At 40.0% G+C, this 21,708-nt stretch overlaps 1 protein-coding gene across 2 annotated transcripts in view; it reads right to left on the bottom strand.

The window, feature by feature from the left end:
* Window positions 1–21,708, bottom strand: part of TTC39C (tetratricopeptide repeat domain 39C) — a 104,952-nt gene that overhangs the window by 32,664 nt on the left and 50,580 nt on the right. For both annotated transcript variants that reach the window (XM_063077382.1, XM_063077381.1), the window contains exons 5-6: window positions 16,291–16,645; window positions 14,342–14,510 (exon numbers count right to left, since the gene is read on the bottom strand). In XM_063077382.1, coding sequence (XP_062933452.1) covers window positions 14,342–14,510; window positions 16,291–16,645 — 524 coding nt within the window. The remainder of the gene's footprint in view (window positions 1–14,341; window positions 14,511–16,290; window positions 16,646–21,708) is intronic.

Raw genomic sequence — 21,708 nt, 5'->3', positions numbered from 1 at the left:
TGAATTATGTCTGAGTTGTAAATCCCAGAAAATCAGAAATGTCAAAATCATGTGCATAACTATTGAGAGACCAATGAAATCTTGTGGCTGGTGCATTAGTCAGTTCTTCTACCATTAGTGGTGGATGCAGTTACATAACTCATTTTTCCCCAATATATGTTGCTTTTTCTGCCATCTGGGCTTGGGTGCAGGCTTATCTCCCATGCCCTTATTTCTACCTGCAAACTCCTACTGACTCTTCAAGAGGCAGCCCAGATACCCCCACTTCTGGGTCATCTTTCCCAGCTGTGGCAGTCTCACCATGGTGAACTGTGCAATACTTTAGGTTTTTATTTTTCTCAAAGCCCAGTCAGATCTGCATCTGCTTACATGTCTGCCTGACACAAGGTCTTTATCTCCCCCAGTGTGGGAGCCCTGTTGCTTTCCTCTTCAAAGCGACAGCCCTGACAGCAGCCACAGTGGTGCCACTGTCATTATAGCCAACTATGACCAGGACTTGCTCAGAGTGCCACAGGCTAAACACACCTCCCAGATCACCTCACTGAATCCTAACAGTAAAACTGTGCCATGGGTCCAAGATGGGCCCCATCTCACTGACGAGGGAAGTAAGGTTTAAAGAGATTAAAGGTTTCATTACGGGCAAGGTCACTCAGCCAGAGTTCAGGGGCCAGGACTCACCCCAGAGTGGAGCCCAGAAACATGGGCTTCTGCCAAGCAGAGGACAAGGGCCACAGGCCCAAACAAAGGGGTGAGATAGAGCAGGCCTCACCACATAGTTTATTAGATGGCATAAATAAGGTAACTCATAATCAAATCATCAAGACACATGACAATGAACATTTAACAACATTAAGCAAACATTTTGTGAAATCTTTAGCCACCACCCCCCAACATTCTCAAGTAAAAGAAATTCAAGCCAAATTTCAAGGAATACAATCCCATCCCTAATGCCAGAACACTAATATTTTAGTCTAATAAGACAAATATGTTATGATAAAGTATTAAGAAAATAAACTATAAGACAAGCTAAGGAAAACTAGAAATAAAGTGGAAATAAAAAATGAATTAATTAAAAAATCAAATCTAACAACAAACATGATAATCCAAAAGCCTAATAATAAAATTAAGAAATCACAGATTAATATGATAAAAATAATACCACATTTTTACATACCTGAAAATAGCATTCGGTTTAAAAAGTAATAAGTGGAGATACAGAATTACAATATAAAACTAAAATAAACAGTACACATATATTAAATATTATAGAAGAAATAATGGAGGTTATTAAAGAATTGATTTCAAAAGGGTATATAACAGCAATAAGTTACAGGTGAATTCTTTCAAATGTTTAATGGCAGTTTAATTACTTTAAGTGATTTGCTTCTCCAAAATGTAAAAAATGTATTCTAATAACCAATTAATTAAAAATAAATCAGGGTTGCTTCTAAAGCCTAATGCAAACAAACCCCCTGAATATTTATATTTATATATATGTTTGTATTTAAATATGTATATATGTTATTTGCTAATAAGTTTCATACACAATATATTTTATATATATATAAATAAATAAAATATTGTTATGAACTGAATATTTGTGCCTCCCAAAATTCATGTGTGAAATCCTAATCCTCAGTCTGATGGTATTAGAAGGCGGGACAGTTGAGAGGCAATTAAGTCATGAGGGTGAAGCCCTCATGGATGGGATTAATGCCTTTATAAAAGAGGCCCCTGGGAGCTCTCCAGCCCTCTTTCGACCACGTGACAACACAGCAAGAAGTCACTGTCCATGAACCAGGAAGTGAGCCCTCATTGGACACTCAGTCTTCCAGTGCCTTCATCTTGGGCTTCCAGCCTCCAGAATGTTTGTCGTTCAAGCCACCCAGTCTATGGTATTTTGTTATAACTGCCCAAACTAAGACAAACATATGTATAATCTAACACATATATGTAACTTGACAAATAAAAGCAGTGAGATGTGCTAGAAAAAACACAGGATTAAGAGAGTCTGAATTCTAGTTCTTCCTTAATCCCAAAATAATTATGTACACTTGCACACACATTCTTATCTTATTTGAACCCCTGTTTACTATACACAGGACAGACAGGCCGGATGTATGCAAAAAAAAATCTTAAAGTCTAAATAGGAGAAACAAAGAGGGACAGGACTAAATGAAGAGAGATCCTCAATAATGCATAAGAAATACAGCATCAACTTAAATTTCCCTATAACACAGAGAACCTGATAAACTAATAAATATATGCGAATGAATGAGTGGATAAAAAATACTATAGATTTTTAAAGGCGATGAAGATGTATTTGTTCTGTTTAAGACATAAAATCACAGTTATCAAAGCTATGTAATATTCATTGAAAAGAGATAAAGGGTAGAATATAAAGACATTTCAATAACAGATTCCACTTATTTGAAGAATTTAATAACAGGAAGAGAAAATACCCTTGAATCAGAAGTATATCCCTGAATTACAGACGGTATCAGAATTAAACCACACCCACATCTCACACATGCAAAGAGGTATGGGAATACAATAAACGAGAGTTTTTAAAACATCACTTTACAATCTAAAAAAATAGCAGAATAGTCTATGCATTCCAGCTTGGGAAGGAAGATAAGTTTCATATCTGAAACTATTTCTGAAGTCTATTATTGTAACAATGTATATATGTTTGAATGTTCAAATTTCTCACAATTAAACATAATGACAATTTTCAAAATGAAAGTAATATAAAACAGGTGAAAATGTGATAAACATCACTAATGATTATATTACACACTTAGAATTTGGGCAAATACATAAGAAATATTTCTTACTCAAAAGTTATCAAACTTGGTGGAATCACCAGTTTATATGCAAAGAAAAAGAGAGTGTATGTAATCATATAGAAAATACACACCCTTAGCGACACTTTCTAAAGGCCCTTTATTAAGATATAATTCCAAAATTATAAAATTCACCCCCTTGTTGTGTACAATTGAATTGAATGGTCTTTAGTATATTCACAGTTACACAACCATTATCTCAGTCTAAGAGTCTAAGTTTAGAATATTTTCAAAACTCAGAATGACACCATGCACCCATTAGCAGTCACTCCATGCTCTTCCCTCACCCACTGCCACACCTGCGGAAGCAATAATCTATTCTCTGCCTCTATGGGTTTGCCTATTCTGGAGACTTCATATAAATGGAATCATACAATATCTGGCCTTTGTGACTGGCTTTTTTTTCACTTAACATGTTTTTAAGGTTTATCCACACTGTAGCATGTATCAGTAGCAAGTACCATTTTACATTCCCATCAGCCATAGCTGATGAGTGAGGATTCCAATTTCTCCACATCCTTACCAACACTTGTTAATGGCTATCTTTTTATTAATATTAATATTAATATTATTATTAATATTAATATTATTATTATTATTATAACTAGCCTGGTGGTTGTGAAGTCGTATCTCACTTGATTTTGATTTGCATTTTCTTTAATGATTTTCTTTAATGACTTATGATGCTGAGTATCTTTTTATGTGCTTATCAGCCATTTGCATATTTTTTTTTTTGGTGAAATGTCTCTTTAGATCCTTTGTCCATTTTTTAATCGGGTTGTCTTTATATTATTAAGTTATAACAGTTCTTTACATATTCTGAATACAAGTTCCTTATCAGACATATATCTTGCAAATTCCCTCCTCCATTCTATGGGTTCTTTTCACTTTCCTGATAGTATTGTTTGTAGCATAAATGTTTCATTTTAATGTAGTTCAATTTACCTATTTTTCCTTTGTTGCTATGCTTTTGGTGTTATGTTTAAGAAACCATTGCCTAACCAAGAGTTTTATGTCTTACATTTAGGGCTATGATTCATTTTCAGTTAACTTTTACTTATTGTACGAGGTAAGGGTTCAATGTCATTCTCTTGCATGTGAATATTCAGTTGTCCCAGCACTATTTGTTGAAAAGACTATTCTTTCCCTATTGATATGTCTTGGTGCCCTTGCCAAAAGTTAATTGATCATAAATGTAAGGTTTATTTCTCGACTCTCATTAATCTATACGTCTATTCTTAGGCCAGTACCACACTGTCCTGATTGCTTTGTAATAAGTTTTGAGATTAAAAAGTATGTATCTTCCAACTTTTTTCTTCTTTTTCAGGATTCTGGATCCCATGAGTTTAGGATTTGTTTGCCAATTTCTGCAAAAAAGCAAGCTATGATTTTGAAAGGAATTGCATTGAATTTGTACTTCAATTAAAGTAGTATTGCCATCTTAACAATGCTGGATCTTCTGATACATGACAAGGGATGGCTTTTCAGCAATATTTTAAGAACTATTTTTAAACTGATTTAATCTGCATCATTATAGAAGTAAGACTATGGTGCAGAATACTGATGCTGATAGCACGCACAAAATAATGAATGATTATACTCTGGCCTATTATTTCTCGATTATAATCTCTCATCATTTAACAAGAGGTACAGAGCTGTTCACACTCTTTGATCCTAATAATGATACCACTGGAGCTATAAGCCAAGGAAACAGCTCAAGAAAAAAATAAAAAATATGTTATTTGTGGCAGTACTTGCTATCACAGTGAAATACTGGAAAACAACAACAGTCAAATATCCCAACAACAATTTCCCAACAATAGCAAAATGCCAAATTGTTCACACAATGGAAATCTAAACAGTCTGCCTGCATACCAGTTATTAATAAAACTGTTAACACATGTAAATATTACATTTGTAGACAAAATGCATAAAGTCTCATATGTCTATAATAAAGATCACAAAATAATTTGAAGTAAAACAGGTTAGAATTTAATTATCACTGGGTTGTTATTTTCATGAGGTTTCTTAACATCTTAAAATAAACTATTATGTATGTGTTATAAAATGAGAGGATCTCCTTGTCACCTGTAGTATGCAGAAGGACACATTGTGACAACCCACTTACATGCAATCGAACACTAATGCTGCTGTGCAGCAGAATCAGTTTCACAATGTTGCCATCAAGGACACCTAGGGATAGATTATGTATTTAATCCCTACCGTAGGGCTACGGCTTATGTAGGCAAGGGGAAGCTCATCCTGTTAGGCACACTTAACAAGCTTAGGGACAGAAATCAATACTAACCTTCTACTTCTTTCTAACCCAAAAGCCCTATAAAGATGGGGTTCAAAGAATACAAGTGCATTTTACTTCTTATTAATTGGGGTTATGCCCTGGCTGGTTAGCTCAGTTGGTTAGAGTGCAGCCTTGTAACACCAAGGTCACAGGTTCGGATCCCCCTACCAGCCAGCCACCAAAAATAAATAATAAATAAAAATTTTTAAATTGGGGTTATCTTATTTCAGTGAACAGTCATCAAAACACACAATATGGATTTATCTCGCTTTAAAGTGAAGACAAATACATCCTCCATCTCCCCTGCACCAGATGAAATCAATCTCTCATTTTGTGCACCTCTAAGAATAAACAGCAACCCTGTTTTTCAGTTCCTGAAGTAATTAAGAGAACCGTGAAGGGTGGAGGAGAAGACTACAATTAACAGACCTTCAGGGAATTATTTCTCTTCCTGCGATGCTTTTTCCTGATCCTATAAGTAACAACATTGCATCATGCTGACAAGGCACAACACAAGGGGCTGGCTTGACCTTCAACAGGCGCAAAGAACGGATGCCACCAGACAGCACCGGTAATGTCAACACACCTAATCCCCCTGACCCTGCAGGCCTCCCCTCCTTTTTCTCCATCTGATAGATCAGTCACCAAAGGGATCAACGTCCACTTTTCTGTCCTTGCCACAATCACAAACTGATGGGCTAAAGAGCAGCACAGACCTCCTACTTATTCTGGGGGCACCAGTGAAAACCAAAATTTTGTCTTAGTAAAAGAACAAAGAGAAAGGTCTAAAGTCAACTTTGAAAAGGTACCTCTCACCGTTGACAGCTGAAATAACGGGTGGACAGAAGGTCAGAGACGGAACGTGGGAATGTTGCGGGACACGAGGGAAGAAAGCCCTTCCCGCAGCACTTGGCAGGGAACAGAAAATTAGCAGCCGAACCTCCACCCTTCTGGAGGATTTGTCACACCAGGGTGACACGCACACGGAGAAGTGAAGGTCAGCCATCAAAGCAGGCCCTGCCGATACTGTTCGTGGTGGGTGTGCGTACCACCTCCTGTCACTGTACCCTTCTCGGAGGAAAGCGGGCAAGGCCCAGGGGTACAAAACAGAGGCACAGACTAGGCAGAGGGAGGCCAATGTCTTTTAAGAAAAAACAAACAAGGCAGCTTCAAATAAGAGAAAGATTATGTCACCAGAGTCCTATATGTATCTTCTCCTTTCAAATGGTGGAATGCACCCGTCTTTATTGAAATATGAATTATTAAATTATTGATTTCTGACAGACGGAAGCAGACAGTACAGCTGAGGCTTACTTATAGTTGAGAGCTGCAGATAAGGAAATTGACCAACATATGATTTTTACGTCTGTCTGTATGCACATATATGTCTCACATATGTGTATATGTCACATGTAGATATACAAAGAGACACACGTCCGTAAAAGATAAAGTTCACTGTAACTTCTTCAGTGTGGCCTCGTACAAACTGCCATCTGTCCTCATGACATCATGTCCTCATGTCCTCACGTGTGAGAGGCGGAGTAAGGTGCCCTACCAGGCTGAGCTTGTGCAGTACGGTCTTGGTCTTGTGTCTTCTCATCTTGGAAACCCAGCCAAAAAGCACAGAGCTTCATTTAAATGCATTTACTTTTTACTTCATTTAAATTTACTTAATTCAGTTCTTTATAGTCACATCTCCAAAATAAAAGTGTGACCCTAAAGAAATGCAACTGGTTCTTTACCAGCACATGGGAATTTCAATATGTGGTATGGGACTCCCCCTAGGAGGCTATATTTGTCCGTTTTGTGTTGCTATAACAGAAATACCTGAGACTGGGTAATTTATAAAGAAAACAGGTTTATTTGGCTTATGATTCTGGGACAGTTGCATCTGGCATGGGCCTCAGGCTGCTTCTACTCATGGCGGAAAGTGGCAGGGAGCTGGTGGGTACAAGCAGGTCACATGGCGAGAAGAAGCAAGAGAGAGGAAGCAAGAGAGAGGGAGAAGGTGCCAAGGTCTTTTTTAAGCAACAAGCTCTCGTGGGAACCAAGAGAGCAAGAACTCACTCACTAATCCCCACTCCGCCAGGGAGAGCATTAATCCATTCATGAGGGATCCGCCCCCATGACTCAGTTTCCAACACTGCCACGTTGGAGATCAAATTTACACATGAGTTTTGGAGGGGACAACACATCCAAACTCCATCATTCTGCCCCTGGCCCCCCAAAACTCATGTCACTCTCACATACAAAATATAATCATTCTATCCCAACAGTCCCAAAAGTCTTAGCTTGCTCCAGCACCAACTTAAAAGTCCAAAGTCTCATCTGAGACCAAAAGCAAAAGTCTTTCCAGCTGTGAACCTGAAAAACAAAACCAAATTTATCTACTGCCAAGATACAATGGTGGAACAGGCATTGGGTATATACATTCCCATTCCAAAAGGGAGGAATAGGCCAGAAGAAAGGAAAAAGAGGTCCCAAACAAGTCCGAAACCCAGCAGGGCAGATGTTATGTCTTAAACCTCCAAAATAATCTTCTTTGACTCTAAGTCCTGCATCCTGGGCACAATTGGGCATCTGGGCCCCCACAGCCTCAGGCAGCCTCACTTCCACAGCTCTGCCAGGCATAGCCCATTGGGCTGCACTGGTGCCTGCAGCTTTTCCAGGCCTGTGTTGTGCATTGAAAGGAAGAGTCGACACCAGTTGATGATCCACCGGAGAGAGCTCGTTTATTAGGCGGCACACACACATATATATAGGGCTTTTAGGGAAGGCTGATTGGCTTCAAATACAATCCCTACTTAGAGGGCAACCAACACCATGATGGGGTGTGGCCGAGAAGGATTTATGTGATCAGGGTGTGATCCCTTGGGGCATTTGGGTTCTTACATTCCTCGGTGTGATCTCTTGGGGCATTTGGGTTCTTACACACATTACCACTGGCTCTGCAGTTCTGGGGTCTTGAAGGCAGCCCTGCTGCATTGACTCCACTAGACATTTCCCTGGTGGGGGCTGTCTGTGTGGGCTCCAACCCCACTTTTCTGCTTGGCATTGCTCTAGTAGATGACCTCTGTGGTGGCTCCGCCCCTGTGGCAGGTCTCTGCCTGGGCTTCCAGGCTTTTCCACACATGCTCTGGAATCTGGATGGAGGCTGCCATGACTCCACTGCTCTCACGTCCTGCCGGCCTGCAGACTTAACACAACGTGGACGCCACCGAGGTTTCGGGCCTCTACTCTCCAGGGCTGCTGCACGAACCACACTTGGGGCTGCTCCAGCCGGAGCAGCTGGAATGCAGGGAGCAGGATCCCAAGGGCAGCTGTGCCCCAGGTCTCTCCTCCAGGATAACTCAGTTCTTCTAGGCCTCAGGGTCTGCGATGGGTGGGGCACCCTTCCAGACTTCTCAAATGCCTTTAGGGCATTTTTTCCATTGTCCTGGTTATTAGCATCTGGCTGCCTCACTGCCAAGATAATGTCTTTAGCAACTAGTTTATCTGCTTCACCCTTGCTTTGTTCTCCAGCTCTCTGCTTCTTTACCTTGTGGCCAGGCTACAAAGTTTCCAAATCTTTACTCTCTGCTTCCCTTTTAAATTCTGGCTTTATGGTTATGCCTTTGCCACCATAACTCAGAGTAGGCTGTTAGAAGTAGCCATGCAGCGTTCTTAATGCTTTGCTGCTTAGAAATTTCTTTGGCCAAGTGCTCTGGTTCACAACTCTTAAGATCCAACTTCCACAAAGTCCAAGGGCAGGGACACAATGTAGCCTTGCTGTGTGGTGTAGCAAGGGTTATCTTTTGTCCAATTCCCAATAAGTTCCTTATTTCTATCTGAGACCTCATCATACACCTGGCCTTTACTGTCCACATTTCTATCAGCATTCTGCTCGCCACCACATAAGTCTCTAAGACATTCCAAACTTTACCTTGTCTTTTTCTCTTCTTCTAAGCCCTCCAAACTCCTCCAACCTTTGCCCATTACCCAGTTCCAAAGCTGCACCCACATTTTCAGGTATTTGTATAGCAACACCCCACTCCTCGGTACCAATTTTCTGTATTAGTCCGTTTTTGTTGCTTATAACAAAGTACCTGGAACTGGGTAATTTATAAAGAAAAGAGGTTTATTTGGCTTACGATTCTGGGACAGTTGCATCTAGCATGGGCCTCAGGCTGCTTCTACTCATGGCGGAAAGTGGCAGGGAGCTGGTGGGTACAAGCAGGTCACATGGCAAGAGGAAGTAAGAGAGAGAGAGAAGGTGCCAGGGTCTTTTTTAAGCAACGAGCTCTCACGGGAACTAATAGAGCGAGAACTCCCTCATTAATCCCCTCTCCCCAGGGAGAGCACTAATCCATTCATGAGGGATCTGCCCCCATGACTCAATCAGTTTCTAACACTGCCACATTGGAGGTCAAATTTCTACATGAGTTTTGGAGGGGACAACACATCCAAACTCCATCAGAGGCCATCCTCAACATTCTGCATCTTCTTCTTTGGAACAGGTTTAAGAAACAGAAACAGGTTTAAGTGCTGCACAGGAAAAATAGATGGTCCTTGATAACCAACCTCCTTTCTTAATAAAGAAATGACAAAACTCACAGGGAGAAACAGATTTGTTGTCAATCAACTCATCTGTTTGTTCAACACATATACATTGAGGGCCAGTCCTGTGTTAGGCCCAGAGGTCTGTTTCCAAAAAGCAAACCCAAGGTTTTAAAATGTCAGCACCCAAGACACTCACATCATATTGGATCAAGCTCAGGAGACAATTCCAAAATAAGAGTTCTCAAAATGTTTGCATTATAATATCAACTTCACTAGAATATGTTCATTAACTTTATAGACAGCTACTTTCATTCAAATATTTCAGTATTTATTTAAATAGACTAATGTTAAAAAAGAGTTACATTGCTAGCTATGACATATAAAGTATGAATATGAAAGTATGCATACACATAAAACTAAATACATATAACATATATGTTACATAAAAAGGAGATTGTTAAAGCCAAAGGGGAGGAAAGTTGCACAAATTTGTATGGCTTAAAGAAAAAAGAGGACCAGACAGAAATAAAAATGTAGACTTGTCCTTAATACTTTAAAAATAATCAAGAGAAATGCTCATTAATCACTTGTATCTTAAAGAACTTAACACTACCATAGGTTTAAATGGATGAAAATTAAGTAAAAAAAAAATTTGGGGGGTGTGGGTGCTGGCCAGTATGGGCATCCGAACCTTTGACCATGTTGTTATAATACCACATTCTAACAAACTAACTGGCCAGCCCAAAAGTAAGTAAACGTTAATGAAAAATATAAAAATTCAAAACTGTAACTACCAATTCACATTTTATAATTAAGATTACTATATAACCCATGGGTCAACTTCGAAATAGCCGTTTGCGTTATGGAGCCTAGCTTTACTGACAGCTCTTCACACCAGGAATGTTCATTCTCCCGAAAAGAAAAAATAAAGAAAGGAAATTTGATACCCTGCTTTCCAGGCTTAAGCACTCAGTAAGTATAATAACCACCATCACACCATTACTTAGATAGTGTTTACCACGTGCTAGTTACTGCATTAACCCATTCATTCCTCACAGCAACATGGTAAGTCACATGTGAGAAGTCAAGGAAAACAGGAGGGGTAGTGAGAACAACATGAGCAGGCAGAGAAGGTTGGAGCTGGGGGTGCTGTTGACAAGCTGCAGAGAGAAGCAGAGGCAGTGAGAAGACAGAATTCTTCCTGCAGTTTGACAAAAGACTCCTGTGCTTGCTCCCTGAAGTTAAATGACCACAGGAACCACAAGGTGCAGAACTTCACAGCAGCATCAAGGGAGGCCATAACACAGCAGAAAATAGTGAAGCCACTATAACGAGGTTTAGGCAAGTGGCAGGATAGGAGCAGATCTGTTAAGAGAAATCGTTCTCACATATGGATTCTAAATAGTCCCAAACAGTGAAAGGTAACGTATTTAAAAAGTTGTCAGTAAAGTGAAAGAGAAAGTGGACAACTGCACATGGTTTGAAAAGGAGTACAGAAAAATGAAAACTGATCAGCACATCTGGAGCTAGGCACCCTGGATGAGAGGAAGCTTACACAAAAGCAGCTGTTCAAGTAATTTTGCAGATTCTGACTCACCAAAGAAACTAAGTTAGTGTCCTAGGATGCACCTGCCCAAGTTGAAGTTCCCACACCACATTCTGTCAATGTGTGTGGATAAAAAGAGCTCAAGGGGCACTATCTCTAACCTAAATGCTCACTGAAAAGAAAAAAGATTCTCCACAAGCAAATTCACAGATTGAGTCCTGTGTATTTTCATAAACTGATTTGGGACTTTAGGGGTCTTACAAAAAGCCTTTGATAAGAGCCATGGCACAGCCTCCTTGGACAGAGATCCTCGTTTGCACATGAAGGACACCATAATCTGATACCTTCCTACACATGTACTTGGGAAGATCAATGAAATGCTGGTGTCTGGGCACCTTGAGGATAACAACAACCATATTTCAAGTTAGCCCTAAAATCTTCTCATCCTCTGGGCCTTTGGGAAGAGCCAAACAGAAACACTAGTCACATTTTGCTTGGTCTTAATGCTACAGCTTACTAAACAGGAACAGGAACAGATCTTGTGTCCTTTTACTTGAAACCAAATTCCAGTTAAGTAAATAATCTGCTTCCTGGTGAAGACATCTGCCACCTGCACTCTGATCCCAATGATTTACCCTAAAAGAGACTGAGTATCTGCTGAGAGCTACAATGTGGACTATGTAACTCCAAAATCCATACTTATTAGAAACCTTTGATGGAGCTGTGGTTTCCTTATTTCTAGAACCATCCCAATAACAAAGAATGGCACTCACTTTTAACACTCACTCAGTCCCTTATAGGAATGAATTGTAGCATAAACTAAAACCATGCCAAATTATGTTTTTTGGAGGACAAGATTATTAGTTCAACCGAAAGTTAAGCATTTTTGCTTTAAAATGAAAAATTAACTCAAATGGGAAGCATAACAAAATATAGATCCTGACTTTTATATTTCTGTTTAATGGTTTCAAATCCCAAATTAGAGCATTCACTCACCGGTGGAGTAAAGGGAGAGAATTCTAATAAATGCCTAATGCTATGGTGTCACATGCTGTGCTGCACACAATTTTAAACTTCAGGCTTTCACTCCCAGTCAGTGAATCTCTGTTGGACACCAAACCTAGTACTGTTATGTTCAAAGTTACTCAAGATGTATAAGGCCTACTCTTTAAGAAATTTAAATCTAAGAAAGAACTGATCCTGTACCCAACTGTAGTAGTTTGAATAGTGTCCTACCCAAACTCACTGAAGCTTGAATGGTGTCCCCAAGTTTTATGTATTAGAAACTTAGTCCCCACTGTGACTGTTAAGAGGGTGGGAAATCCTATTACGGTAATTGAAAAGTGGAGCCTTGAAGAGGTGACTGGATTGTAGGACCGTGCAGTCGTGAATGGATTAAAAATGGTGGTCAGGGGCATGGTTCTGAGGGCTTTAAAAGAGAGGAGAGTCTGTCTTTCTCTCTCTGCTCGCTCTGGTTCTACCATCTTGCAAGGTGAGACCCCTGGGTCACTGTCGCCACCACCAGATGGATTTTGGACTTCCCAGCCTCAGAAACTGTAAACAATAAATTTCATTGTCTTTATAAATCACCCAGTTCCAGGTAATTTTGTTATATGCAACGGAAACAGACCAATACACCAACTTTCATTTTAGAAGGGTCACTGAAGTGAGAAGGTTCAGTCGACTTAAAATTTCCTTTTACAGTGTTATTTCCTCCTGCATAAACCCAATGGGGTAGAGAAACTTTAATAGCCTGAACATCTTTCCCTACAAGTAGGGCCCTGACCCTGAGTTTGAAAGAAAAGAACACTAAGAAATAAACATGACTGCACAACATACATATCAGAACTACGTTTTTAAGAGCAAGAGAAAAAAAAAAGGTAGAAATACAACCACAGTCTCACAAGCCTGAATACAGAGAAAAACGGTTTCAAGATAATGAGAAGAAAAACATACCTTAGACCTGGTTCAAATAATTCAGATTCTGGTGAGCTTTCTGTACTATGTTTTAATTATAAACTATTAGCATAATTTCTAAAATACATCTTCCATATACAAAGAGAATTAAAAGTTAGAGAATTGCCCTGTGTAGTCTTCAAATTAAAGGAGTTACCTCGTGAAGGCAAAGTGATTGGGGAAGTAATAAACACACACTCCATTGTTAAAAAAAAAAAGGGCGGGGGGGGGAGAAGAAATCATCTCTATGCCCATGAACACATTCCCAGGCAAAAATCTTCAAAAGTACTCGTGGGGTTTACTAGGGCTGACTTCTGCCATACATTGATTCACTTGTAAGTACTCGTAAGAACTGGATGGTGCATCTAGTGTAACAGCCACCTTTTTTATATGTATGATTAATTTCTTATATTTTCATTTTTCTATAAATCCTCATGCCTCCAAGAAAGTGGATAAAAAGAGATGCAAAGGGGAAGTAGAACCCCTCCAAAAGCCAGGGCATATTCTGGTTTCAGAATGAGACAACCTGGGCTCACTTGCTGGGTAAGCTCCAGCAGTTACGTGAAGCCCTCTTGGATCCCTCCTTTTACTTTTCTATAGCATGAGGATGACGATTTCATATCTAGGTCATAGCGTTGCTCTGAGGATTAAATGGGAGAGCATGTCTAAGGTGCTTGGCACAGTACCTAGGCAAATCAAGCACATGAAGACATGACAGAAACTACTATTATTTCAACACCAATGCTGTACTGACGTTTAAGGCAGGAACTTTTGTATACATCAACTGTTTGCCAAGATCAAAATTTAGAAATAGATTATTAGTAACTCAGAGAGGAGAAAAATTGTATTTTGTGTCCTTCAACTAAGAGACATAATAATGTTCATATGCCTTCAGCTTAAAGTACACAACCGTGTCTCATTACCAGTGAGGAGTCTTTCCCTGCCTTCACCCCCGTCTCCAGAACAGAAGGTAACTGACTAACATCCTGGGTCCGTGGAAGATTCTTCCATAGCAATGATGCAGTGAAAGGCAAAAGAACATAATGTTCCTGGGCCCTGTGACATTCTGGCTTGTTTTCATACTAGTCCCCAAATGAGAACCAGAGATTTGATCATCAGAGGCTTTATTTTAAAAAGATGAAAAAGGCACAGTACCTCTAATCGTTGTATCCGTCCTTTAAAAAACATAAAGAGGGAAGAATTTGGATAAGCAGCTTCTTTTTTGAGAAGAATTTCCTTTGCTTCGTCCAGGCCTGCTTTATTATCGCTGCCATCCAAGGCAAAAAATGGGCGGACCACAGTGTGATACCAGAGCAGAGCTAATCTAAAGGAAGAGAGAGAGACGCAGTGAGCACACCATGATTCTTATACTCGTACTGTTCTATTTTTTAAAAAAATCAGTATATGGTCTTCTAATAGGCATTCTTTCTAAATAGCTCACTATGCAGTCTTCAAAGAAGTAAAATCAGAGTATCTTTTCCCATTCTAATTTTGTCAATATTTGGAAAACTGCAACTTTAGCACAACATATAAAATCAACATACTCCCATCAGGCAAGAGGAGAATAAGGTAACAGACACAGTCAGCTTTTCTGAACCTTCTAGACGGATCGCTGAAGATGTGACTGATGTAAATCTCCAAATTCTACACCTTATTCACCAGTGCACAAATTAGAAACAGTAACCGGTCACCATGAATTTACTGTCTCCTCATAATAAAAGCTTTACTTTATTGCAAAAGGAAAATGTTGTTTTCTCTTATGTTCACAAAAGGTAGGGCATAAGCCTCAAAATACAAATTTAAATATAGAAACCACAGACACAAATTACACTAAATTGAGTGAAAATAAGTGAGAAGACCAGAGCAAGGGCCTTTTCTCTGGCCCTCAAGGATGCTCAATTTAAAAAACAAACTAATAAATAAATTATTTAAAATTCCCTTACTTCAAACACATTACTTTCAGGAACAATGCCACGTTAAACCATGCAAACAAAATAGATTCATTGAGATTTGCTTTAATGAACAGACAAAAATATTTAATCAACATGTCAAATATTTTTTATGTAAATGTGTACTTCTAGTGTACTCATAAATTTGGTTCTCTTATGAAGCTCATGCTAATTTACATTATTAATTCCATTCATTCCTTTCTCAGAAATAAGCACAAAAGAATATTAAGATATAAACAAACAAATGATCATAAGTTACAAATCTGTTAATTCAAATTAATAAAGAACCACTGTTCGTGTAATTTAATGAGTTTGGGGAGACAAATATTTTTTTAAATGAAAAATTAATGGTGTATTTAATAGCTATCAGCTGACTAAGAGTTAATGACCAAATTTCTCAATACTGACATGAATAGAAACAGAGTTAAGGTCCTCTGTGATGTCAACTTTTTTTTTGGAAAATTTGACAAGTGGTGTAATGTTAGACAAAGAACATCTGGTCTCTGGTAAAAATTACTCAAATTATAAACGGCAGATATTTGCCAGATTGGAAAAAAAATCATATCTTTCTTTAGCTGATGTAGAAATGGGTGAATCCTTGCTCTAGACAGTTATATCAGCTCCCACCATGATCTCCTGTTTAAATAATTGTCATTTAAGTTTACACTGAACAATATAACTTGACTCAAGTTAGTGGAGTTGCACAAAATAGCCACACCACGTATAAGAAACCGGTTGATCAACTGGAATCATCAAGGAAAATTACCCAATATGAGGATTCTTTATAAGAGTAACAATTTCAGAACCACAGAAAAGGATCATCAAATTTGTATCTAAGTCTGAAAATCGGGATCATGCGTCTCAGTGATTGTGGTCAAAGTCGCAAAATCTGCTTATAAAATCATTTGAGGTTGAAAGATGTGGTCACTTTACCTGTTTAAAATATAGGACCCATGAGACTTCAGAACAGTGCCTTGTTCCCTAACTAAAGTCAGTTATAGCCACAGCACACCATCCTCAGTGTTGCATCGAAAGACAGCATCGTGTCAGCCAACCAAGCATTTTACCTGAAGTTTTCTTTTAAAGTCTTTGATCGTTGTTTACTTACTTTCAACACTACATTATCTACCAAAGCATTGCAATATAGCTACTCACGTAGCTAAAGGGGCCTTCATGTCTTTACTTTCGCTTGCATACATCAGTGAAGAAAGCCCCTGTAGGCGGTCTCCAGGAAAACCCAGCAGGTTGATGATTTTGAGCAGGTTTGGGGGCACCATGGATATGCAAAGGTGAAAAAGGCCATATCCAAAGCTAACAGCACCTTTCAGTCTGTTTAGAGACTCCTCAGACACCCCTTCAGCCACAATGTGATTATCATTTGCAGCGTCAGAAGTCAAGGGCTCTTCAGTTAGCTTCTTCTGATACAGCTCCTGAAGGGCACTGATGTCCAGATAGCATTTATTGTAAATCTTCCAGGCTTTTCTAAGGATCCACCCACCTTTTATATATGCTATAAGGAAAAAGGAGAAAAACATTCAAAACTAAGCATTCGAAATAGTTTTTGTGTTTGAATAATAAAGGATATTGGAAACCTAAAAATCAAGCAAAAATTTAAAAACATAAAAATTATTATCTATCACGGCACCCTGTTTTCTTTATAGTGTTTACTTAAGTTTCTTATTTGTTGTCAGTCTCCCTTCTCTAAACTATATGACCATAGGCAAGAACCATGTGTTTCATTGTTACATCAAGCTCTTCCTGCAGTAGCTGGGGTATAGTATATAAAATATGCTGAAAGAAAGATAGCAAGAAAGGAAGAAAGAAGAGAGGGAGGGAGGGAGGGAGGGAGGAAAAATGGATCACTTGAATTCAACTTTTCTTTTCATGGGTTCTATGAAACCCTCCTCTGCTTCTCTGAACTACTGTGGCACTTTCCTGATAAACCTCTTTTATAATTCTTTCATTTGTCTACCTTGTTTCATTTCTGCTCAAAAGCAAATTCTTACTCTAGTTCACTGCTAAATTTATACCCAAGCACCAAGCATTCCACCTTGCTGAAAAATAAAACAAGCAAACAAAAAGGATTAAAAAATATTTACCGAGTAAACAAATGGCCAGTTTATTACCCAAAAAAGTCATTCACGCTCAATGCAGAAATGCAAAGAATCCCCAATTCACCTAAATCTGATGCTTCCTGTGTGGCTTAACCACACCTTATTGGGATGGCTTTATTTGGTCTATGACAACAGTACTAACCAGTACCCCAGCAAAGAGACGTCCACAGTGAAGATGGTGGCAAAGAGCAAGTTACTCGACACCAGAGGGTGAAAATCTGTCATTTTTAAAGCTGCTTCCATTATTTCTCATTAGGCCAATTTTTCTTAACAAAGCCCTCTTGAGAACATGTACCACAAAGCAGATGTCAAAGATAAGCGGTGAGACATGGGATCTATCTCCCTCCACGCCCTACTGCTCCTCTCAGACAAGTCCTCAGGATTCTGCTGTCAATCCCTCCTCCCATGAACACTGTCACCTTCAGATGAGTATGGGGGTGTGTGAATTTATCTGTGATTATCTGAGTGCATCACCACCACATACAATACTCTGACCCTCAAGCACAAATTGAACAGATGAACTGTCCCCAACTTCCAGGCCCTTTAGAACAGCATAAAAACAAGTTTTTAAAAAGTTATTTATAGATCTCAGAAATATATAATATAAAATAAAATCTAATTTGTAAAATCACAACCCCTGCATTGGAAGCGATCTAAGAATATACGAGTATGGTATCTGTAGAAAATTGTTAACGCAGGCCTGACTGCTATCCTTCAAAAGGCCTGCTCACAAGGTGGTTCCTTGGCTGGACTGGGAATTTGGATTTTGGGGGATTTCTTACCATTCCCAGAACCTATAAGAGTGGCTCACTTTGTGTGTCTAAACTGTTTGTACAAACAATATGGTTTATACTGAACACTTGATTTACTTCTGGGAGTCTGGAATTTGGGTATGTGCAAGGCATAAGGTGCATACATGATCAGCCCCCAATAAGAACTCTGGGCATAGGTCTGTAACAAGATTACCCACTCGTAACATTTCATTCATGTTGTCAAAACTCGTTGGTGGGAGAATTAAACACATTCAGTGTGACTCCACTGCGAGTGGATCCTTGGAAGCTTGTGCCTGGCCTTCCCTGGACTTTGCCCATGCACCTTTCCCTTTGATGATTTTGCTCTGTATCCTTTTGCTGTGAGAAATTATGGCTTTGAGTAGAACTATATGCTGAGTCCTGTGAGTCCTTACAGCAAATTATCAAACCTGGAGGTGATCTTGGGGACCCCTAAACTGTAGTATCAAGCTATCATTTTACTTAAGCCTATCGATTTTCTGACAAATGATGACTACATCTCCTATTGGATCACAATGAAAACACAACCATTCTATAAGTTCTGGGTAATTGCTGTCCCACAGTCTATGTCTACTGAAAAGAATGCTTTAAGATAAAATAAGCAAGAAAACAAATGTCTATAAAAGTTTTTTTAAGGGAACTATTTTTAATAACGTTATGATTATAAAAGTAATACACATTTGAAACAATTTTTTATTCAGTTCCATTTAACAGACAGATCTACTGCACAAATATTACATTTCAGGTACTGTTCTAGGTAAGAGAAATAAGACGTAGTTCCTTCCTTTAAGAGGCTCACAAATTTGGCTTCTTGTCAAGATGGTGGAATGGATGGTCCCCAGTGTCACTCTCTCCCACAAATCAATCAATTTGCAACTATTGGAGGGCAATAATAGCCAAGCTGGGGCTGCTGGGGATCAGGGGAAGAGAAGGAGAGAGTGTATGAAGGTGGGAGAAGCCATGATGAGAGAAAGAATGAACCTCTCCAACCTTTGTGAGCCCCGGCCGCTTCAAGGCTGGAGCTGGTGAGTGCACGGAGCAGGGCTGACAAAAAACTGCAGCTGCGCCCTTTGGATGATGTTGCTTAGAGGTGGCAGGGGAGAAGAGGGCCTTGGTGGCCTCCAGGCCAGCAAGACCACTAAAAGGGTTCCTGTGGACCCACATAGGAGGAGCCACAGACAACTGAGAAAGGAGCCACTCAGAGGCTAGTGAGTCACTGCAAGGGACCAGCACATGGCCCGCCCCATGGGAAGTGATTGGAGTATGGTCTGTGGGGGAGACGGGCCCACCGGGAGAACACTGGGGCACAGCATGGACAGCTGATCTGCCCCCCAATCAGTGCAGAACCGCTCAGTGGAGACTGGTCAGGAATGCAGAACTGCAGAGGGTGCAGTTCACTGAAAGGACTCAGGTCCAGACCAGAGTTTCCATACAACCCAGGTGTACCAGATCTCATGAGACCCGGAAGTTCCTATAAAGTCAACCATTAAAACCTGAGCTGCACGGAGAGCCTTCCCAGGGAATTAGCAGCAAAGCAACAATTTAGCTCAGGTGCTGGTCCCCACAGGAAGTTCTCCCATTTTAGAAGTAAGCAAAGGATAATAGATTGGTTCCAGTGCAGAGTTTAAGTGGTGGGAACAGCAAGTAATCCAATACAGAACTGTAAGAAAAAACAAAGTACCCACAGACCAGAAACAAAGTTTGATACTAACTAGTGGGGGTCTCACGTCACCGAGGAACACCTATAAAATCTAGAAGGACCAGAAGTCCCCTGGACTATCAAGCAAGGTAGAGGGGAGGGCTGGGGGCTCCAGCCATGACCCCTGACACCTGCAACCAGCCCAGCAATGACCACTGGGCAGCCCCAGGAAGCACCCCTGGCTCTCCCGAGCTGGGGCAGTCAGGGGACAAGGGCCTCAGCCACACCCACCCACACACCTGCAGCCAGCCCTGCAATGACCACTGAGCCACCACAGGAAGTTCCCCGGGCTCTCCCAAGCTGGGGCAGTGGGGGGTGAGGTCTTCAGCCACACAGCCCTGACATCTCTACCCAGCCCAGTTATGAACAAGCCACCACTAGAGGCCCTCTGGCCTCTCCTGCAGGGATGAGGGGCATGCCATAGGCTTCAACCCTGTCCCTCCTCCTTCCTCCTTCTCCTACCCTACTTCTTTCCCCTTCCCCGCTGCCCCTCCCCCCAACTGCTCCGCAACATCATAGAATGTAGAAAAATAGTATTAATAAATAAACTTAAAAAAAGAAAAGAGGCTCACAAAATTTTTTCCTTCCTAAATAGAAGTACTATGGGAAAACAAAGATTTGAGAAAACACTGAAGCTTCTTTGTATGCTAACGAAGTGGATTTTTAAAGGTTTGGATTGATCCAACACGCATGCTTACAAACAAGAAAGATGATTCTCAGTTACAATCCAAAAAGCCAAAGATTTAATTAAAAAGCAGAAAAGAAAAAATAAGTAAATAGGAAACTAGAATACAGTACATAGTCTCAAGAACACAAAAGCAATTGGGATCTCTAATTGAAAACAAATTATCATCAGCTACAGATAAAAAAAGAAAAGAAAATTTGCAAAACCCTAAAAATGTTAATCCGCTATTATTTACATTTCTATTATGTTCCTGGGATGGTGCTTGGTATCTGAGGGACACAAAAGAACTCTAACATAATCTCAGCCCTCCAAATGTCCACAATAAAAATAGGAAACAAACATAAATGAAAAATAAGCATGCAATGTAAGACAATATATATATTTAAATGGTCCACTGGGTCATATGTAGAAAAAGTAAAAACAAATAACACTGAAATTGATATAGGAGGTGTTCAGTTTCCCTGGGCTTGGGTTTCAGGTAAAAATAAATAATGCTGAGATGGATACAGGAGGTGCTCGGTTTCCCTGGGCTTGGGTTTCAGGTACACCTCTGGGTTTTAAGCCACTCTCCCAGGTCTCAGGCCCCTCCCCCAGAAGAAAGCTACTGTTGCCAGTTAGACCTATGTTCAGTACCAAAATGAGGGAAATGAGACCACAAGGGGCTGGCTTATGCAAATCCAGTGGCTGAGCATGCTCAGTAAAGTGAAGTTTATCCTCTGAATGACCTTCCACTAGAGGTGCTAGAGAGCACAGAATATTTTTGAATATGCCTGGTACATGGGATAGAATTTGACCAATGAACACGCTCTGAGAAGAAACCAACTGAGCATGTGCAAGACTATGTTACATAACTGGGAACCAACCCCTTCAATGAATACTCATTAGGAAGCAATACTATAAAAGCTGAATCCTAGCAGAAGACAGGGCTGTTGCTCACTCTCCTGGAACCAGCTTGCACTCTGCCCAAGGAGTGTATATTTCTTTCCTTTGGTATCAACCTTACTTTCAGCAAGTGCCTGCTCACTCTCTTGAGTCAGCCTGCACTCTCTACTTTAGTATGTATTTCTTGCCTTTGTGTTAAACTTGGAGTGGGTCCTGCTCAGTCTCTGGAGCTATGCCACACTCTCTCTACAAAATCTGTACCTATTATTTTTTATGTTGAACCTGTTCTCACTTTCTACTGTGACTCTGCCTTTGAATTCTTTCCCGTGGTGGAGTCAAGAACCTGGTAAGAGGATGGGGTGGGTTAAGGCCTACTACCGGGCCCCCCCGGACCTTACCTCT

This window comes from Cynocephalus volans, chromosome 13 (assembly GCF_027409185.1).
Source record: "Cynocephalus volans isolate mCynVol1 chromosome 13, mCynVol1.pri, whole genome shotgun sequence".
Classification (NCBI taxonomy): domain Eukaryota; kingdom Metazoa; phylum Chordata; class Mammalia; order Dermoptera; family Cynocephalidae; genus Cynocephalus; species Cynocephalus volans.
The sequence above is the reverse complement of the archived record's forward strand: the minus strand, read 5'-3'. Positions and strand labels throughout refer to the sequence as shown.